This window comes from Poecilia reticulata, linkage group LG2 (genome assembly GCF_000633615.1).
Source record: "Poecilia reticulata strain Guanapo linkage group LG2, Guppy_female_1.0+MT, whole genome shotgun sequence".
Lineage (NCBI taxonomy): Eukaryota > Metazoa > Chordata > Actinopteri > Cyprinodontiformes > Poeciliidae > Poecilia > Poecilia reticulata.
Window position 1 is genome coordinate 39,114,277 of NC_024332.1, and position 16,972 is coordinate 39,131,248.

Sequence of the window (16,972 nt, forward strand, 5' to 3'; positions counted from 1 at the left end):
ATTTCCTATTGATTGCAACCTCTAAAAAGTCTTGGTGAAACACTTTTGGAGTTTTTTTTGCCTACAGATATCTCAGTCTTGGAGTTCATATAACTAAATATAATTTTCTATCAAATCTTTATTAATGATATGTTTTAAAGAAAGATGTGAKCTTTTTCATATTTRCTGTATGTATCTCTTGCTGGCACAGGTCTCTTGGTCTGTATATCCGTGGTGTGGAGGAAGAGAGCCGCTCAAGAAAGGAGGGCTTGTTTCAGGAGGATGAATGCATTGTGAAAATCAACAACACTGACCTCATGGACAAGACATTTAGCCAGTGAGTGCAGCTGTTTATCTCTGTTTTTCATCAGAGGCTAACATTTTGTTTGGTTTAAAAACTTTGCATCTTTTTATTTTTCTAAGAAAGGACATACATAAATGCCGGAACTGAAACTTTATTCKTTTATATAAGGGGAATTGTCAGGAGTGCAAATTTTGTTCACATTACGTCACAGTTAGTCAGTTCCTTTTGTTATTAGTAAATTGAGTAATACRAATTTAGGATTCACAKATATTAAGGAGTACTAGTTCAATAAATAAATGTGCACCTTAATAAATTATTCATAAGGTAACTTATTTCAGTCATTCAATAGATAAAAGTGACACTCCATAAGTCATAGAGACTCATTCCACATGGTCATATATGTTAGGCAACATATAAAATAAAATAAGATTTTGAAAGTAGTTTGTCTGCCTGAGAAACACACAAATCTATCAAACAGGAGAAGAAAAACAAACATTTTGTGTTATTTAAGATCCACCTGCACTGTATCTAAACTGTATTTGCACTTACAAACATAGAGCACTGCTAGTTTTGTTCAGACCTATCAGGTGATATTTYAGCTGKAGCATTGYGCAGCAAAGTTTTGTGTGAATGCACACAGGGCCATTGTCCATGCCAGATTATTATCGAGGCTGCTTGGTTAGAATATCGGATTCACACAAATGTGGCTGCACGCCTTGTTCAATCAGACATAATAGTGATATCATCTGAGCACAATGCTCTCCATACTCATAACAAAACACACAGCTTTCATATCTAATTTCATTCTACTGTCAATRCAATCTAAATCACTGCAAAAGCAATTGTTAATAGTGTTGTGTTCWAATGGTTTTTCCATGGACTGAGAAGAGAATACCACAAATTAGTCACATGACTACGGTTCAGCTTCTAGTGTTTCGTTGACGATGTTGTTTACGACCTTACAAATATGGCTTCCACGTTTGCGAGGAAAAAAGCATAATGTCCCATGATTTCAGACAAACATGTTTGACCTTAGAATTATCCATCCATCCATTTTCTTTACACCCTTGTCCCTCAGTGGGGTCAGGAGGGTTGCTGKTGCCTCTCCAGCTAACGTTCCGGGCGAGAGGCGGGGTCACCCTGGACAGGTCGCCAGTCTGTCGCAGGGCAACCTTAGAATTATATTCCCTGGAATTAGCATGAACAAAAAATATTAGAAATTTACTAAAATTATTAAGCGTTACAAAATATTCTCATTCTCGCCTCCTAATTTTAACACTTAAATCTCAGAGGCCTYGCAGAGTTTTTGTTTGTTTACTTATTTATTTACTTACTAATTTTTTACTTTATAATGTCCGAGAATATCCTGACTTCAATATAGTTTATGCATTTAATCATGGGGAATTCACTTTGTTTCTTGCACATTTATACAGTTTCAAAATCAGAAAATATAATTTTTTTTCTTGTAAATAGAAAATTACTATTAGTTTTTCGGAAGATGTCGGCTCCTTTGTGGCAAATTATTCTTTGCTTTAGAATAAAACTGTCACAGGGTATTGTTTAAGTTGATACACTGTATGGATTGTCCATAATGMTGTCTTAACACAGATTATACTTACAAGGCAAAGCATTGCCTTAAGACACTTGATTTTCCATGATGCTAAAATCACTGTGCTCYTAATGTAAATATACATAATGACATCGTAGTTTACATTAGATTAATTGTCAATTTTCCAAAGTTTCACTGTTTCACATTTTCCCATCAAATTCATGGAGGAATTTTTCATTTCTGACTTTTAAACAAAGTCAACTCTAATCATCATAAACTATTCGGAAAACAACAGGAGTGTAATCAAATGAAATTTTAATTAACTGGATTTACTCCATTGCTTATCTGAGGTGAATGATGCTGATTACCAATTGCTCCTGACACCGTAGTGCCTGTAACTTGCTTAGCATGATCTGATCTAAATTAATTCCCTGCAAAATGATCTTTTTCATTCTTTATGAGGTTCTAATAGCTGTGTGTCCAGGTGTTGTGGCTCTATGCTTCCTGAACTGTCTGGTTTTGAGCTCGGAGAAGGTGATAAAAAAGAAAAACGCTGCAAATAGCCATTACTAATTCAGCTGGAGGAAAAGGAAAGCTTTAACACACATAATGATGATGTTTCAGAGGAATAGTGAGGGATCAGTGTCTAAAACTATCATTTTAGTTTAGAAATCAAACTTTAAGAAGTTTGATTTCTAGTTGTTAGAAATCAAACTTCTTAAAGTTTTAAGTACAAAGGATCTGGGATAAACTTTAAATTAATCATGTGTAATCAGATTTATTAACTGTATCTCTATTTTTCTCCTAATTGAGTTATGCCCTCTCACAGTATAATTAATTTTCTTGTCTGAAACTGATAAGTACTCTTTGGATRTTATTATGAATGATGAAATTATCGTTGCATCTGCTAACTGTCTTTGCTTTCTTTAAAAAACCTCGTTCACCAAACTGAACAATTTTTTTTTGCTTTCTCTTTTTCCTCTTTTTCCTTGTAGATCTCAGGACATTTTTCGCCAGGCGATGCGGTCCCCACTTGTTCGTTTGGAAGTCGTGTCCTCGTCAAACAGAGAGCGATATGAGAAAAGTCTGATCAGTCAGCTGTGTGTCAACAGTACGGCTCCGAACAGCAGCCCTYGTGTCACCAAGGSCAAAGATCCACCRCCACCAGTCAAAGCCAAACCTGTGTTTAAACCTCCTGAGAATTCAGCTCCACGTCTTGTAGAAGAAAGTCATATTCTTGAAGTGGTTAGTGTGAGTTGTGCTTCAGTTATACTAAAAACACTCAAATGTGCTGTAAAAATGACTCAACAACATTAAACGAATATGACAATACAGTTTTAAGATCCAGTAAATTACAATAGTTCACTTGCCAACAACCAGACAGCACAGATATCAAACAACATGCTAAGATAAAACACCTTCATCAGGTCTGTTTCCACCCACCATCATGTAATGTTCATGATCTAAGTTTTAGTGCATTTCTATAAGCTCTGTATTTTTTATTATACTTTATTTGTTTTTCATTCTTTTCCTGTGGCTTTAAAAAGCAATAAGTTCCACTTTATTTTTACCTTATGTCCACCTTCTTCCTAGAGCTAAAAAGCTTATAAAACCCGAACACATGTAACCATGTCGTCAACGTCACTATGGTTACTTGGCTGACATTTGAAAAACAACTGGCTTAGAGGGAACAGTTTCTTAGCAACAGCTTATTATCTTAGTTTATTAAAAATAAGTTTTGTTGGTCATGCAGGAACTCTGTACAGTTCTATAAACAGTTTGAGGAGATGCACATTTTCATTTATTTATTTATTTATTTTTTTTACTTTAACCATCATATTTGATATATTTATTAAATTACTTTGTCGTAAACTGTCTGGAAAAGTCCATAAGTTTATTCTGTTTTCAGTAAGGGAGGAGAAAAGACAGAATCTATTCCTTCCTTCCATTCATCTATCCAGTTTTCGCAGGTTCCATATTTAACATTACCACAGCAGAAATATCTCCTATTAAATCATACAGATTTTTTAAAATTTATGCTCTTAAAATGAGAAGAGGATGTTAAGTTGTTAAATGTTGGATGTTTTACCCTTTAAAACATTATTATGATCCAGAACATCCAGTCTGTTGTGTGCAGATAAACAAAAAAGGCTTTTTTGGCACTTCCGGTTCCAGGCAGACTTGCATTTCATGATTAAAGGAGAGATTTTGAAGAATAGCTTCTAACTCTGGGTGTTCGCACATCCTTACAAAGGCTTAAAAAGTCTTAAATTTGTGCATCTGAAGAATTAGGTCCTTAAAATGTTTTAAATTTATTAGGAAATATGTAAGTTGACCTTATATATCACAAGCCCAAATTTAGTTGTGGCAGAACTATTTATTCTTGTATTTTCTATGTAGTTTAGTTTTTTCATAGGACTATTCTGTAAGGCAAAAATTTGAGCTGCATGCGGATATCATCATCTTCATCATCATCATCATCATTATCATTTTTTGTGGTTGAGGCTATTGCTAAGTAGCTACTAACAAACCCTCACTATCTAGCTAGCTAGCTTTTTTGCATTTATCATTGGTAAGTGTAAGTTATTGCCAATTTTCTGGATGACATTTGCTTTTTCCAACTCGACTACTATATAAAAAATACAATATTGTTTTGTACATTTTGGTCGTGACACAGGTCTTATATTTTATTCATAATGGTTTGAAAAAGGTCTTAAAAAGCCTTAAGTTTGAGCTGACAAAACCTGCAGAAACCTTGTAACTTGGCTTTTTTATTTTTAATACATTTCTTACATTAAAGCATTACTGTTATATGTATTTAGTTTGAAACTAATAAAAGCTGCATGTTCTTAATGTAGAGTCCAAAGGAGAGAGGTGACAGCCCTCTCCACAGGAAAAGTCCGGCGCTCTCCAGCTTGGTGTCCAATAAAAGAGGAGGGCGGAGGCTGCGGATCGACTTAAAGAAAGGTTGGAAGCATCTTTGTTTATTTTTTGAGTATGTACAAAACATTACAGCAGGAAGCATAATGTTAAAACGTTTGTTTTATATATTCAATGGAGTGGGTGAAAGTATAAGCTTATCTAAATTCACTGCGTTGAGATCCTGCAGTGAGTCTAAATTGTTGTAGGCCATTTTCAGTTAAACATTCAGCATTTAATGTTGCTCCTTGGTTTGTGGGATTTGCCTTTTTCATTTTAGTTAAATTTATTTAAAACTGTAAATCTTTAATTTGTTTCTTGGCATGGTGTTTGCCTTACCAGTTCGTATGGATTTGTTCCTGTTTCTGTAAACCTATCAGGCAAAGTCGCTTTCCTCTCTCCATCTTCCACATTCCTTCTCTTCAGGGTCTATTAAGTCTTTATTGATCTGTTCATTTCTGCTGATATGAATTCATAGCGGCCCAAACTGCTGACTTGGCTCTGCTAAAGAGACCAGACTTAATGAGGTCTATAAACCACACAGCCAGTCCCTGTGTCTGCGTGCAGCGATTTTTTTTTCTGTTCTCGCAGCCATGTGTGTGAGACCTTTCATACACATTTATATGTGCACATATTTTCTCTGATTAAGCTTTTCGTCTTTATCTTCTTCTTTTCCAGAACATTGCCTCTATGTTTCCAATGTGTTTCATTGATTTCACTTGGACTCTTGTCTTCTTCTCATCCTTTTTGACCTGTACCTGAACTCTCATTTTTTTTCTTTCACCCACCTCCTTCCTTTTCCCCGTCTACCTGTTCATCTATTTGTTCTTCCTTCTTGGCTTTTTCCTTCCTTCCTTTTACTTATTTCTTCCTGCTGTCCTTTCTGACCTTCTCCTGAACCCCCTTAATGCTTGCAGATGTGTTGCTGCACCTGTATCTAAAGGATTTAAAGCAACATACTCAATCTTCCAATACTTAAAGTTAGCACACATAGTAGATTATATGGAGTCAGGAGCTGAGTCAACAACACTGCACCTAAGCTCTCAGAATAAAGTACCTGTGTGTGGGATATTGAAATCAGATTTTCACCTTAAAATCCTCTTGAAATATATTCAGACCTTTGGAGAAAAGCTCAGATTTCTGCATGTCTCTGTGGATGTGACTGTAGGTTCAGAAGGTCTTGGATTTACTGTCGTAACCAGGGATTCCTCAATACACGGCCCCGGTCCTATTCTAGTYAAAAACATTCTGCCACGAGGAGCTGCTGTCAAAGATGGACGCCTTCAGTCTGGAGACCGCATACTGGAGGTACAGTGAAGCTTACCCGAAYGGTTTTTGTTATACCKCAACAAATCTGCTGGAGACAAGTTTCTTATGTGTGTGTGCATAGGTAAACGGTGTGGATATCACTGGGGTGGGCCAGGAGGAGCTGGTGTGTATGCTCCGCAGCACTCGTCAGGGAGAGACTGTGTCCCTGGTGGTTTTACGGCAGGATGAGATGTTCCTGCCCAGAGAAATGGTAAGAACCAGTCCCAGTGTTAAAATGGCAGTAGGCAGAACTAGATTTTCTGTTGGCTTGAAGAATCACCAGTCGATTGAAAGGCTCTAGTGTCTTATTCACTCCGGTAATTTTGTTTAATTTTAATTTTCAAAGAAATGTGACTTGATTCTGCAGTAATGTACCACTGCTTTATCCCGCTATGGACAAATCTCTTTGTAAGGGTTAGATCCTATTTCTTTCTGCAAATGTTTTCACTTTATGCAAAATTTTACCTCTGTTCTAATATTTTCAATAAACATCTTTTTTTCCCCACTGGTTTTATTTTCCTCGCTTTTCTGACTTTTCATATCAGAAACAGTTCTTGCACTAACAAACATCTTTTTTACATCTTTAATTTCTCACAAAAAAAAKATGTAGCCTTGTGTAACTTTTATTTTAATTCACCAATTACAAAATTAAATTTCTATGCTAAAGATAGTTTTCTCTTTATCTGTCTCTCCCTCATGATGGTATCATATTATGTGAGAAGCCAAATAATAAATAAAAAAGTCCAAACGAAATACATAAAGGTTAAAATCTGATTTGTGTCATTGAGTTAAATAAATATTTGATTCCCTCCAGATGAGCCAGAATTCATGCTCCAACAGATTGGCCATGTGGCACACTGATCAATCAGTCAATCAATTATTTCATCTCGTTATGGAAATAAAGCACATCTGTCCATAAAATCAATTTCTTCCCATTAAAAACCCCCTGCTTCCACATGAACGACCAAAGAGATCAGATGATCTCAAGGACAAGATTGGGTTTTTAAACGAGGCTGGAATGGACTCCGAAACCACAAGAAAGAAGTTTGGAGAGGTCACTGATATTTGTATAATTATTTGGAGAAATTGAAGAAATATGAATTTACCATCAATCACTCCCAGCTTCAGATCCACTCATCTGCAAGATCTTTCCTCATGGGAGTCTGCTAAAGAAGAAGCATGTAAAGGCCTTCCTGGAGTCAGTGAACATCTGAATCACTCACTAAAGGTTTTGGAGAAAGTTCTGCAGTTAGATGACACTATAATTGATGTCTTTCAACTCATCCTACCATGTTTACAAAGAGAACATAGGGAAGCGAGATCTTCCACTGGCAACACATGGAAATGGAAACATTATGTTTTGAGRCTCCCATATTTTAATGTCAGATTAAAAAAACAACAAAAAGAAGTCACCTCTTATTTCAGATTTGTAATTTGTTAGGGGTTTTTCCAACTTCAAACTGAGAAATTCCATTTCTGTCTTAAATGTGAACATCTTACTAATTCTTCAAACAAATATAGAAAGTCAGTAAAACMTAACWATTTTAGTTTGGCTTTGTGACATCACATGGTGACCTCAAAAAGCCTTAATCTTATTGTGGGATTGGGTGGAAATCTCTGTCAAAGATAGCTACACTTAGAAACTTGACTATTTAAGGTTGTGATGCGTGTCATGACATGTTTCCTGTGGGATCAGATTTTTATTTCACTCAATGACACTTGCTTTTCTGGATTTTTTGTTGTTGTTGTTGCTGTTGACAGTCTTTCTTCACTTTAAAATAACAGTGAAAACCATTTATTTCTTTGTTCATGAGCAAATATGAAACATAAACAAAAGATCAATTAATGGTTCCCTTCCCAGGATGTTTTTTTATGAAACTGGATGACTTTACCATTGCAAAAAAAAAAAAAAAAGAAAAAAAAATGCTGATAATTGTCACAGATTTCCACAACTTTGCACTGTAATTTTTTTCTTCTAGTCGCCCACACTTGCAGAATTTGATATCCAATAACTATTTGTTTTATTTTTCTAAACTTTTAGGGGCACATTTTGATTAGGAGAATTTAATTTGCTTCCTCTCTTTACCCGTAACTCACGTCTGTGGTTTATGTTTCCTCTTCCTCAATGTGTCTTATTCTGTTTTTACGTTGCTCTCTATGCCTCTTCCCTTTGTGCCTCTTTCCGCTCCTGTCGACTGATGTTTCCTCAGCGGCTGCCAGGCGACCAAACACAGACATGTGACATGTGACTCTGAGCCCCATAGGAAACTGTGTGTCTGCAGACAGGAAAAGCAGKGAAGTGTTAGTGTGCGAGCATGTGTTAACATTTAGGATAATTTGTTAATGTATCCAGGATTTGATCGTGTGTGCATGTCTGAACTCTCGGATAGTTTGCTGCCTGTGAAGGCCAAYRATGCATTTTTTGGGTGTATACACAAAACGTCAGATTTTTTTCAACTCTGATTCTTCGTTTCAGTTCACCAAATACTATAAAACTAATTGGCAAGCAATTCTGGAGTGCTGCAAGCCTTAGCTGTTGTTTTTATATAGACCACCATGTCTTGTATTTACTCTTTGTTTATAGTAGACATATTTTCCTGAAATGTCAGAGTGTTGCCTTTCTCAGAAAACTTTACAGCTCACACTGCCTCATGGGTTAGGTCATTGTTCTAARTTCCTGTTGTCTGTTTCTGAAGCTTTGTAAACCTATTTTTGAATTAAAAGTTCATAGATGCTCATGTGCTGAAACATTAATTAATGAATAGATTGTGAATCGGTTGGGCACTGTTGAAGGACATTTGCATAAGTTTGCTGTGGTTCCTGACATGAAAATTCAGTAGACACCACCTTGAAAAAGTCATAATAATGTTGACATAAATAACAGGACAGTCATGGTTTTTACACTTTTTAACATTTTAGTATAAAATAAAAACAAACAAATCTGTTGGRTAAAAAAAWTAAATAATGTAATAGCCTTGTTGGATTTGGTTAATTTGTGCAATCTTAAACGAATGCTTTTTGAAACACAAACTCTATTTGCATTCACATCGGCCGTCAGTCACAGAAAAACCTGAGATAAAATCCACCTGTCCCAGGACAAACACATTTTTTCACTTACACAATCTATTTTTCATAAATACAAAATGGAAGATATGGCAGAAATTAGTCAGAGATGCTGCCATAAGTCTGGTAATGATACCAGATTTACATTCTGCATTTGATAACAATTTCATGCTTTCTTTATTTGTCTGATCCAAAAAATATTGTTGCAAGACAAAACATTGTATAATGAAACCAAACTGGAACATTTTGAAYACATAGATGTACATTTGGCATTCAAAACAACACATTATCAAAATAACATACTCACACGGAGACAGGGTGGTGGCAGCATCATGGTGTGGGTCTTCTTTCCTCTAGAGTGAATAGAGTTTAAATTAGTTACAGACACCAGTCAATTTTGACCCAAAGCTTTAAAGTATCAGTTAGAGAGCTGGAGATGAAGAGCAATTTCAGCCTCACCTGGAGAAAATTATATTTTATGAAAGCCCTGAACTAAATTTGGCAGAAAATCCGTGGGCTCATTCGAAGAACTTTCCTCAAATCTGGATAATTTGGAAAACAGTGGGTGAAAGCTGATAAGTCGGCATGTGGCAAGCTGAAAGGATGCTTCAGCAATACAAATACTTTAAGGTCTGCACAGTTACACAATTGACATTTTTTCTCAACAAACTCAGAGGTTTTGCTGTTGACTTATTCAGCCTGTATTTAAAAATTTAAATATCTTCTTTGGTACCTATTGCTATAATTATTRAGCTATGTGTACATTTCAGTGGTGATAATTTAGAGGTTTTATTAAAGCTGCTTTATTGGAGTCTTCATCAATTCTTATAACATTTGTAACATTGCTGATTGTTACAAACAGAATGAAAATACAAGCACTTTTAAAGCCTGTTCCTACAGACTTTAAACACAAATATAAGCTCTTCTGCTTTCGCATTTGTACCCGTTTGTTTGTGTTTATGCGGGAGGGAAGCAGAAGAAGAATGTCGCGGAAATGATGGAATGATCGTCTTTCTTCTCCTCCCCCTCTTCCGTTGTCTCATTTTAGCCGACCATCTGGTGTTGCTTGCTAATGTCTACACTCGCTGTAGAACAAAGACGTTACACCACCTCTACAAGCACACAGGCTCTCACTCGGTTTGCCGATCTGTGACTTACAGCATATTCATACACAGTCCACGGTATAGCAAGCATACATCATGCTGTGCTGGCTCTCTGTGTGCAGGCTAAACACATCACAAACTCACACACTTACTCGTTTATACAATGTGAAACCTTTTTTTCTGCAGTGATTTTCTTTGCATATGAGCAGAGATATGCCTGCTGAGTTGGCTAGTGGTTCGGAACTAATGTTCGACACAAATATCCTCTTTTCTGCCTGCAGATAATTCAAAYGTGTCTTTTTTTTCTCCCCCCTTATGTTCTGTTGTTCTTTCATATAYGTTTKATAGGCCTACAGGGTCAGTTCACATTAATGAACTTTCTGTGTGGTGTTGCAGGCAAAATTTCATCTGTCGTCAATCAAACAAATAGAATGGCACCTAAAAATACATAAGATTAATTAAAAAAAATATAAAAAACACCCCAACAATGATTACAAATGTTCATTAATTTATTCTTTTTTATTTACCTTATGAAGTACAGTGACGTTTATGTCCATAATGTTCCGTTTGTGACCTTAATCGCTCCATTACAGGGATTGCTTTGACTAAAATTGATTATCCTGTCATTTCCAACCTAAAGACTTAAAATAAAACYACCAAACGTTCTATTGTCTCAAATGGATCAAAGAGGAAGGTAAAACCGGGCACATTTAAAGAAAACATATATAGCTAACACTGTCTGGTGTCGATCCATCCAAAACTTAATAGTATAAACCAATCCAATGATCAAACGCTGATATTTTGTTCTTTTACAAAGCAAAAAGGATGTTTTCTGTATTTTGAATTTGAATATTACTAGTTTGATCCATTCCAGTTRGTCTGTTTCAATTTTGAAATCTCCTGACATGATCACACAGACATAAGTATTATAAATTTATTATAAGATAATAAATATTAATTTTTACAGCTCTGTTTTGCTTTTTAATTAGTCATTAMATTTGTTTTCTATGGGCTTTTTGTTAGTCATCTTTTGACCTCCTATTCTGCCCATCTATTCTTCTCTCTGTCCCTATTTTAACAAAAGGAGGAAAAAAAAGGCTTTTTGGTGCCAGATGTTCCTCACACTCACATCGGCATGAAATCAGTAAACAGTTAGTAACTGGTGACAGAGCATGTTCTTAACAAAGCAACTGTATTGAACAGTTTCTTTACTCTGATTAAGCCTCATCCATCACTACYAGCAAGCCTGTGCATTGGTGTGCTTCTTCCCCTCAGTCTGTTGTTTCTTTGTGCGTGTGAGAGAGTGCATCGCACYGATACTGTCACCAGTGTGACCTCACAGTCACTACAGTAGATCCCCCATCTGTTACACCACTCTGAGACCTGTTTATACACAGACAGACACACACACACATACACACACTTGGCAGCTTGGTGTCTCTGCAGGAGCTGCCATCATCCCAGTGGAGAGCAGTCAAGAAGGGTATCACATCTCTCTTCTGTGGTTTTCTGTCTCATCTCATGTCTTTCTGCTGTTTATCAAGGGCCTTCCATCTCCTTCATCCTCTTATCATCCAACATCGCTGTTGTGTGTTAAAGCRCTGACCACAGGAGAGACGCTAACGGTCACCAACGTCGGGTTCGACAGGCCACCTCAGGGCAGCTTGGATATTTCACAATGCTGCTGTTATTCTTAGAGATAAAGATTTAGCTTTGCTGTAAGTTGTTCCTTGTAGACAGGGACACAAACAGAAAAATATACTTCAATGATGAGCTAGTTGGATCAGTTTGGATTGAAAATTAACTCCAAGTACCAGAAAAAGTCAGCATTGCGCAAGAAGGCATGCTTTTTATTTTCGACAACGTTCAATTGCATGCATCAAAGCAAGCCAGTAAAGACCTTAAAGTACAATGAGATGAACCTGTTTCCTCACCTCGCCTGACCTCATCTTGAGGAATCTTCTTAAAGGGGAATTTTAAAGTGAAGGAAAATAGTCAACCTCTTCGAATAGTGTCTGGCAGGCTGTGGTTGCTGCTACACAACAGGTTGTGTTTGAAGACTGCATATCAGTCTTTTGGGCAACAATAAATGCTTAAATATTACAATTATAATTAGCCCTTTATATGGCAGTTTTAATTCAAATTGCACACAAGCCTGTGGTTTTGAGATTGTAACAACTGCATTTGCCTGTGCTTTTTTACAGCAGAATCCATTGGTCTTTTAAGGACATTTTGCTTTTCTCACAACTCTGCCCTGCTACGCTTGTTGTCCAATTGCAAACACTTTGCACCATTTTGGAGTCCAACTTGTCATTCTGCACAGCCTTTAATGTTTCGTTTTGTAGAATGCAGAAACTGGTCTTGCAACATCATGACACCATCTTCACTAACATCAGAAGCCTTTAATTTTTAACATGTAATTTTATTTCGTCGTCCAGCCTCTGTAGGACTGCAGATGCTTTGTTGCAACATTAAAACTATGTAACATTACTACTCCGGCCATTTCGAGAAACTGTTGATGGGATTTCACTTTGTGAACTCGTCCCATGTGGTCAGTGATTGGACAGTAATTTTCAGAAATGGGAAGCTGTTATGTTCTGCTTAGTCCAAGATTGGGTCAGAGAGCTAGCAAGTCCAGGAAGGAAATTCAGACATCCCTCTTCCCAGGGACACTTCTTCTGGTAAATGGTATTGAAAGGTCAGAAATAATATACACTCACCACACCTTTGAACACCTTTCTAGTACTGCTTCAGACCACCTTTTGCCCTCAGATCTTYCTCAATTCAGTGTGGAATCAGAAACATTCCTCTGAGATTTTGGTCCATGTTGACAAGGTCCAAGCTGATTATTTTTGCTGTATTATGGTTCCTGGTCCAGGACATAGCAATGCAGCTTTTAGCATTGTCATTTTATCAAATACCATGGCAAAACTATGTTTAAGTAGACCCCTTATGTTATCCAGACAACTCAAATTATGATCATTATTCTTCTTATTTCTCATGTCATCCAGTCTTTCTCTATGTCTCTCTCCATCTCACACTTTATTTCTCCTGTAGAGGTGATGTAGGTGAAGTAGTTGAGTGTTCTCACTCATTTCCACATAATGCGTCCTTCCATCATTCTCTCCTGCACKTTTTCTGGCTCTGTTTAATAAAACTCACTCACCGACTGAGCTGTCTCTTTGATAGCGTGGCCTCCTGTAGATCCATCATTGTGGCAAACCCATTTAAATGTTAAACGACCTGCACGCGAAGGTTCATCTGTGCAAACGGCTTTTTCTGTCGTTGGGTGGATTTGATAGAGTTAATGTAGCAAAGAATCAAACACCTTTTATAGCTACGAATGGAAACAGAAATACAGAGGCTCACTGCAGTTTGTGCTTTCATCATTACACAGAAAATGTGTTCCTATCACAGCTGTATAGCTGGAATAATAGAAATGTTTTATGAAAGTGTTATGTGAGTTAAAGGTTTGTATGTTGTGCTTGTGTAATGTTCCATGAAAAACAAAGACTTGTTTAAGGTCAATGCTAAGTCAAGCCAAGTTGTTTTACTGCAGAGACTTCTGAAAAATAGACAGGTCTGAAGTATTTCCCACAAAATTTTAGTAAAAAAAAAAAATTACGTTATTAAAGCTCAGTTACTGTTTGCAAATAGATTTTTATCAGCCAAACATGTATTTGCATGTGAAGGGAAGCAATGTAAGCTCTTCTGAGTACCCCTGCTTAAGTTGAATTTGCTCTAGCATTTGTTATCTCTGAAGCTTAAGAGAACTTAAAATCATGACTAACAGAGGGTGGGAGTAAAACCAAATAAAAGTGGCAGAAAACAAATAAAATGGATGTTGTAAAAAAGTTTCAGGCAGTGAAAGCGTTGTCACTGCAATTATAAGCAGAGCATAGCTAACATTTTCCACCAGTTTTTTTTTTTTTTTTTTTTTCCCTCCAAGGTCGGGGAGCTTCCTATCGGGTCTGGACAGTCAGTTATTCTTCCAGCAGGGAAAACAGTTTTCTGCAGAGCTGAGGACTTTATGTCGGCTTAACGCTGTTAAACCTACAATCCCCACAGGCAAACAGCAGTGTTTAAACCTAACACTCATGACCCACAAAAACGCACACTCTCATACACACACTGCATTCATCCATTTTTATTGACAGCTACATAAATGGATATTGACAGTCTGTGAGACTGACAAATCTACAGCTGCAGGAATTTAGATTAAATTAAAGAAAACATAAATACATTGCTTTGTTCAGTATAACAAATATGTTGCAACTTGTGTAGTCATGTTTGTTATTCTCAAATTGTTTGATTTTCTAAATAAAACAATATTAAATTAATTATTACTCCTTCTGTTGGTCAAACCAATTAGACCTCCCTCTGAACTGAAAGTTGTGGTAAATATTGCCTTGATGTTACTAAATATGGAGCAAAGTAAAATACAAAAGACAAGAGTTCAACAAGCTGTGCAAAGTTATAATACTTTAATACCATCCATCCATTTCCCGGTACACCCTTTTCCCTCAGTGGGGTCGGGAGGGTTGCTGGTGCCATCTCCAGCTGGCGTACCGGGCGAGAGGCGGGGTCACCCTGGACAGGTCGCCAGTCTGTYGCTGGGCAACACAGAGACACACAGGACACACAACCATGCACACACACACTCACACTCACACCTAGGGGCAATTTGAAGAGGCCAATTAACCTGACAGTCATGTTTTTGGACTGTGGGAGGAAGCCGGAGTACCCGGAGAAAACCCACGCACGCACAGGGAGAACATGCAAACTCCATGTAGAAAGACCGGGGCCGGGAATCGAACCCAGAACCTTGCTGCAAGGCAACAGCTCTACCAACTGCGCCACTGTGCAGCCAATACTTTAATGCAAAAATGATAATTTTAAAATCAAGATCTACCTTCAGTTGCACAATTACACACCAGAGACTCAATCATGTAATATGTGTAAAGCAAAAATGAAGCCAAAATGAGTAAAATATATATTTAAGTGCACTATGCAAATTCACTGTCATGGGAAAAATGTCCTAGTCCTACAACAGCCTATATGCTTTATTTTTAAACTCATGTGGACAAATGGATATTTATTATAGATATCTAATATTAGAGAAACACATTTATTTCCAGCTATTTGTTTGTGACCTTAGCTCCAGCATTCTTAGTTATCCAGCGGGACTGTGACCTAGAACRCAATGCCAGTTAGGAGGTCTAGGGGCCAAATAATATTTAGAAAATGACCATGTTAGCATGGATATCATTTCTTCCTCATTTGGATATTAGTTTTTACACAATGTGGAGGGAGGGAAAACATTCCACTGTCAAATGTCAGCTGATTTCTTGAAAACTCCCAAATACAAACAAGATGCAGACCCATTTATTAAATTAGAATATTACTGAAAAGTAACACTATCAAATGAAGCACATCATATAGATTATTCAGACAGACTGATGTTTTAGGACCTTTGTTTCTCTTAATCATGATAATTATCTACCAATTAAAACAACAGAATATTATATCAGACCAAAAATAAAAAAATAGAAATAGTAATGTATACTTTGGTTTGTTTTGAATTTTAAATTTAATTTCCTTGGATCAGTTTTTTTGGACTGGAAGGTATATTAAAAAATATAATAATCCACTTATTTCTAACATTTCACACATATGTTTCAAATGTATCCAAGAACAAAGAATTATTGGAAAAATATTATATTCCATATGAGCTGAAACCATGACAGCTCTCCTGCTGAGCCATCACAGGCTTCAAACACACACTTTCATTTGGACACTCTCTTTGTTTAGAGTATTTTTTTTGCTTTAACTGTGTCCCACACTTGGTGATTACTGCCATACAGCTGCCCTAATGATATGGTGTTTTTCACTATCTTTTTGTTTGTCTGTCTTTTTTTTTTTACCTCAACAATCCATCTATGGTTCTTTTCTTCTTTTTTTTGTCAGGTTTACAATCGCTCTCTTTTATATTCTCTTCTGCTTTTGTCCTTCAGGCTCTCTGTGTTGGCTGTATTCTTCAATTACCTCTTGTAAAATGCAGAACTTTTATTGATATTGCTGAGCTGAGAGAGGGAGAAATTGGTGCATAAAAGCAGACAGTCCAAATGGCTTTTCTCTTCTTCTTTAGACTTGTTTTTCTTCAGACCATTTTTTAGTCATAGAGAAATTTAGCTGAAAAGCACCCTGCGCTTCTTTCTCGAAAATGGAAAAGCTTTTAGTTTAGCTTTTGGAGACTAGTCACGTCCAATAAGATGAACTCTGTCACCCAGTTTTCAGCCATCTCCTCACATCATTAATGCATCTCACCTGATCTGCRGGATCTTTTTCTTCTTTTTCCCTCCCCTAGAAAGACGAGTTGTCTCGTTTGCGTGGCGTGGTTTTGGAGAACGGGAAGGAGCAGCTGATGTTTGAGGTTCCCCTCAATGACACTGGCTCGGCGGGACTTGGCATCAGCCTGAAGGGAAACAAGTCCAGAGAGACGGGAGAGGATCTGGGAATTTTCATCAAATCCATCATTCATGGAGGAGCTGCATACAAGGTGACATACAGTTAATCAAAAACACAATTTAAAGCCATTTATTATCTTTCAGTTTAAGATGCCTTGCAACAGTGTTCTTTGTGTAATTGTACACCCTTGAGATTTTCACATTCTSYCATATAACAACAACAACAACATATTATTGGTATTTTGTGATTAACAAGCAAAAAGTAGAGCTAAGTAGRGAA

General features: G+C 36.8%; 1 protein-coding gene across 4 annotated transcripts in view; it reads left to right on the forward strand.

The window, feature by feature from the left end:
- The window catches only part of LOC103460460 (partitioning defective 3 homolog B-like), a 213,444-nt gene that overhangs the window by 64,040 nt on the left and 132,432 nt on the right, over window positions 1-16,972 (forward strand). For 3 of the 4 annotated variants that reach the window (XM_008402636.2, XM_008402652.2, XM_008402658.1), the window contains 6 exons: window positions 191-316; window positions 2,828-3,083; window positions 4,691-4,799; window positions 5,920-6,059; window positions 6,142-6,270; window positions 16,593-16,784. In XM_008402636.2, the coding sequence (XP_008400858.1) occupies window positions 191-316; window positions 2,828-3,083; window positions 4,691-4,799; window positions 5,920-6,059; window positions 6,142-6,270; window positions 16,593-16,784 (952 nt within the window). The remainder of the gene's footprint in view (window positions 1-190; window positions 317-2,827; window positions 3,084-4,690; window positions 4,800-5,919; window positions 6,060-6,141; window positions 6,271-16,592; window positions 16,785-16,972) is intronic. The other variant, XM_008402642.2, reaches the window with a different exon arrangement.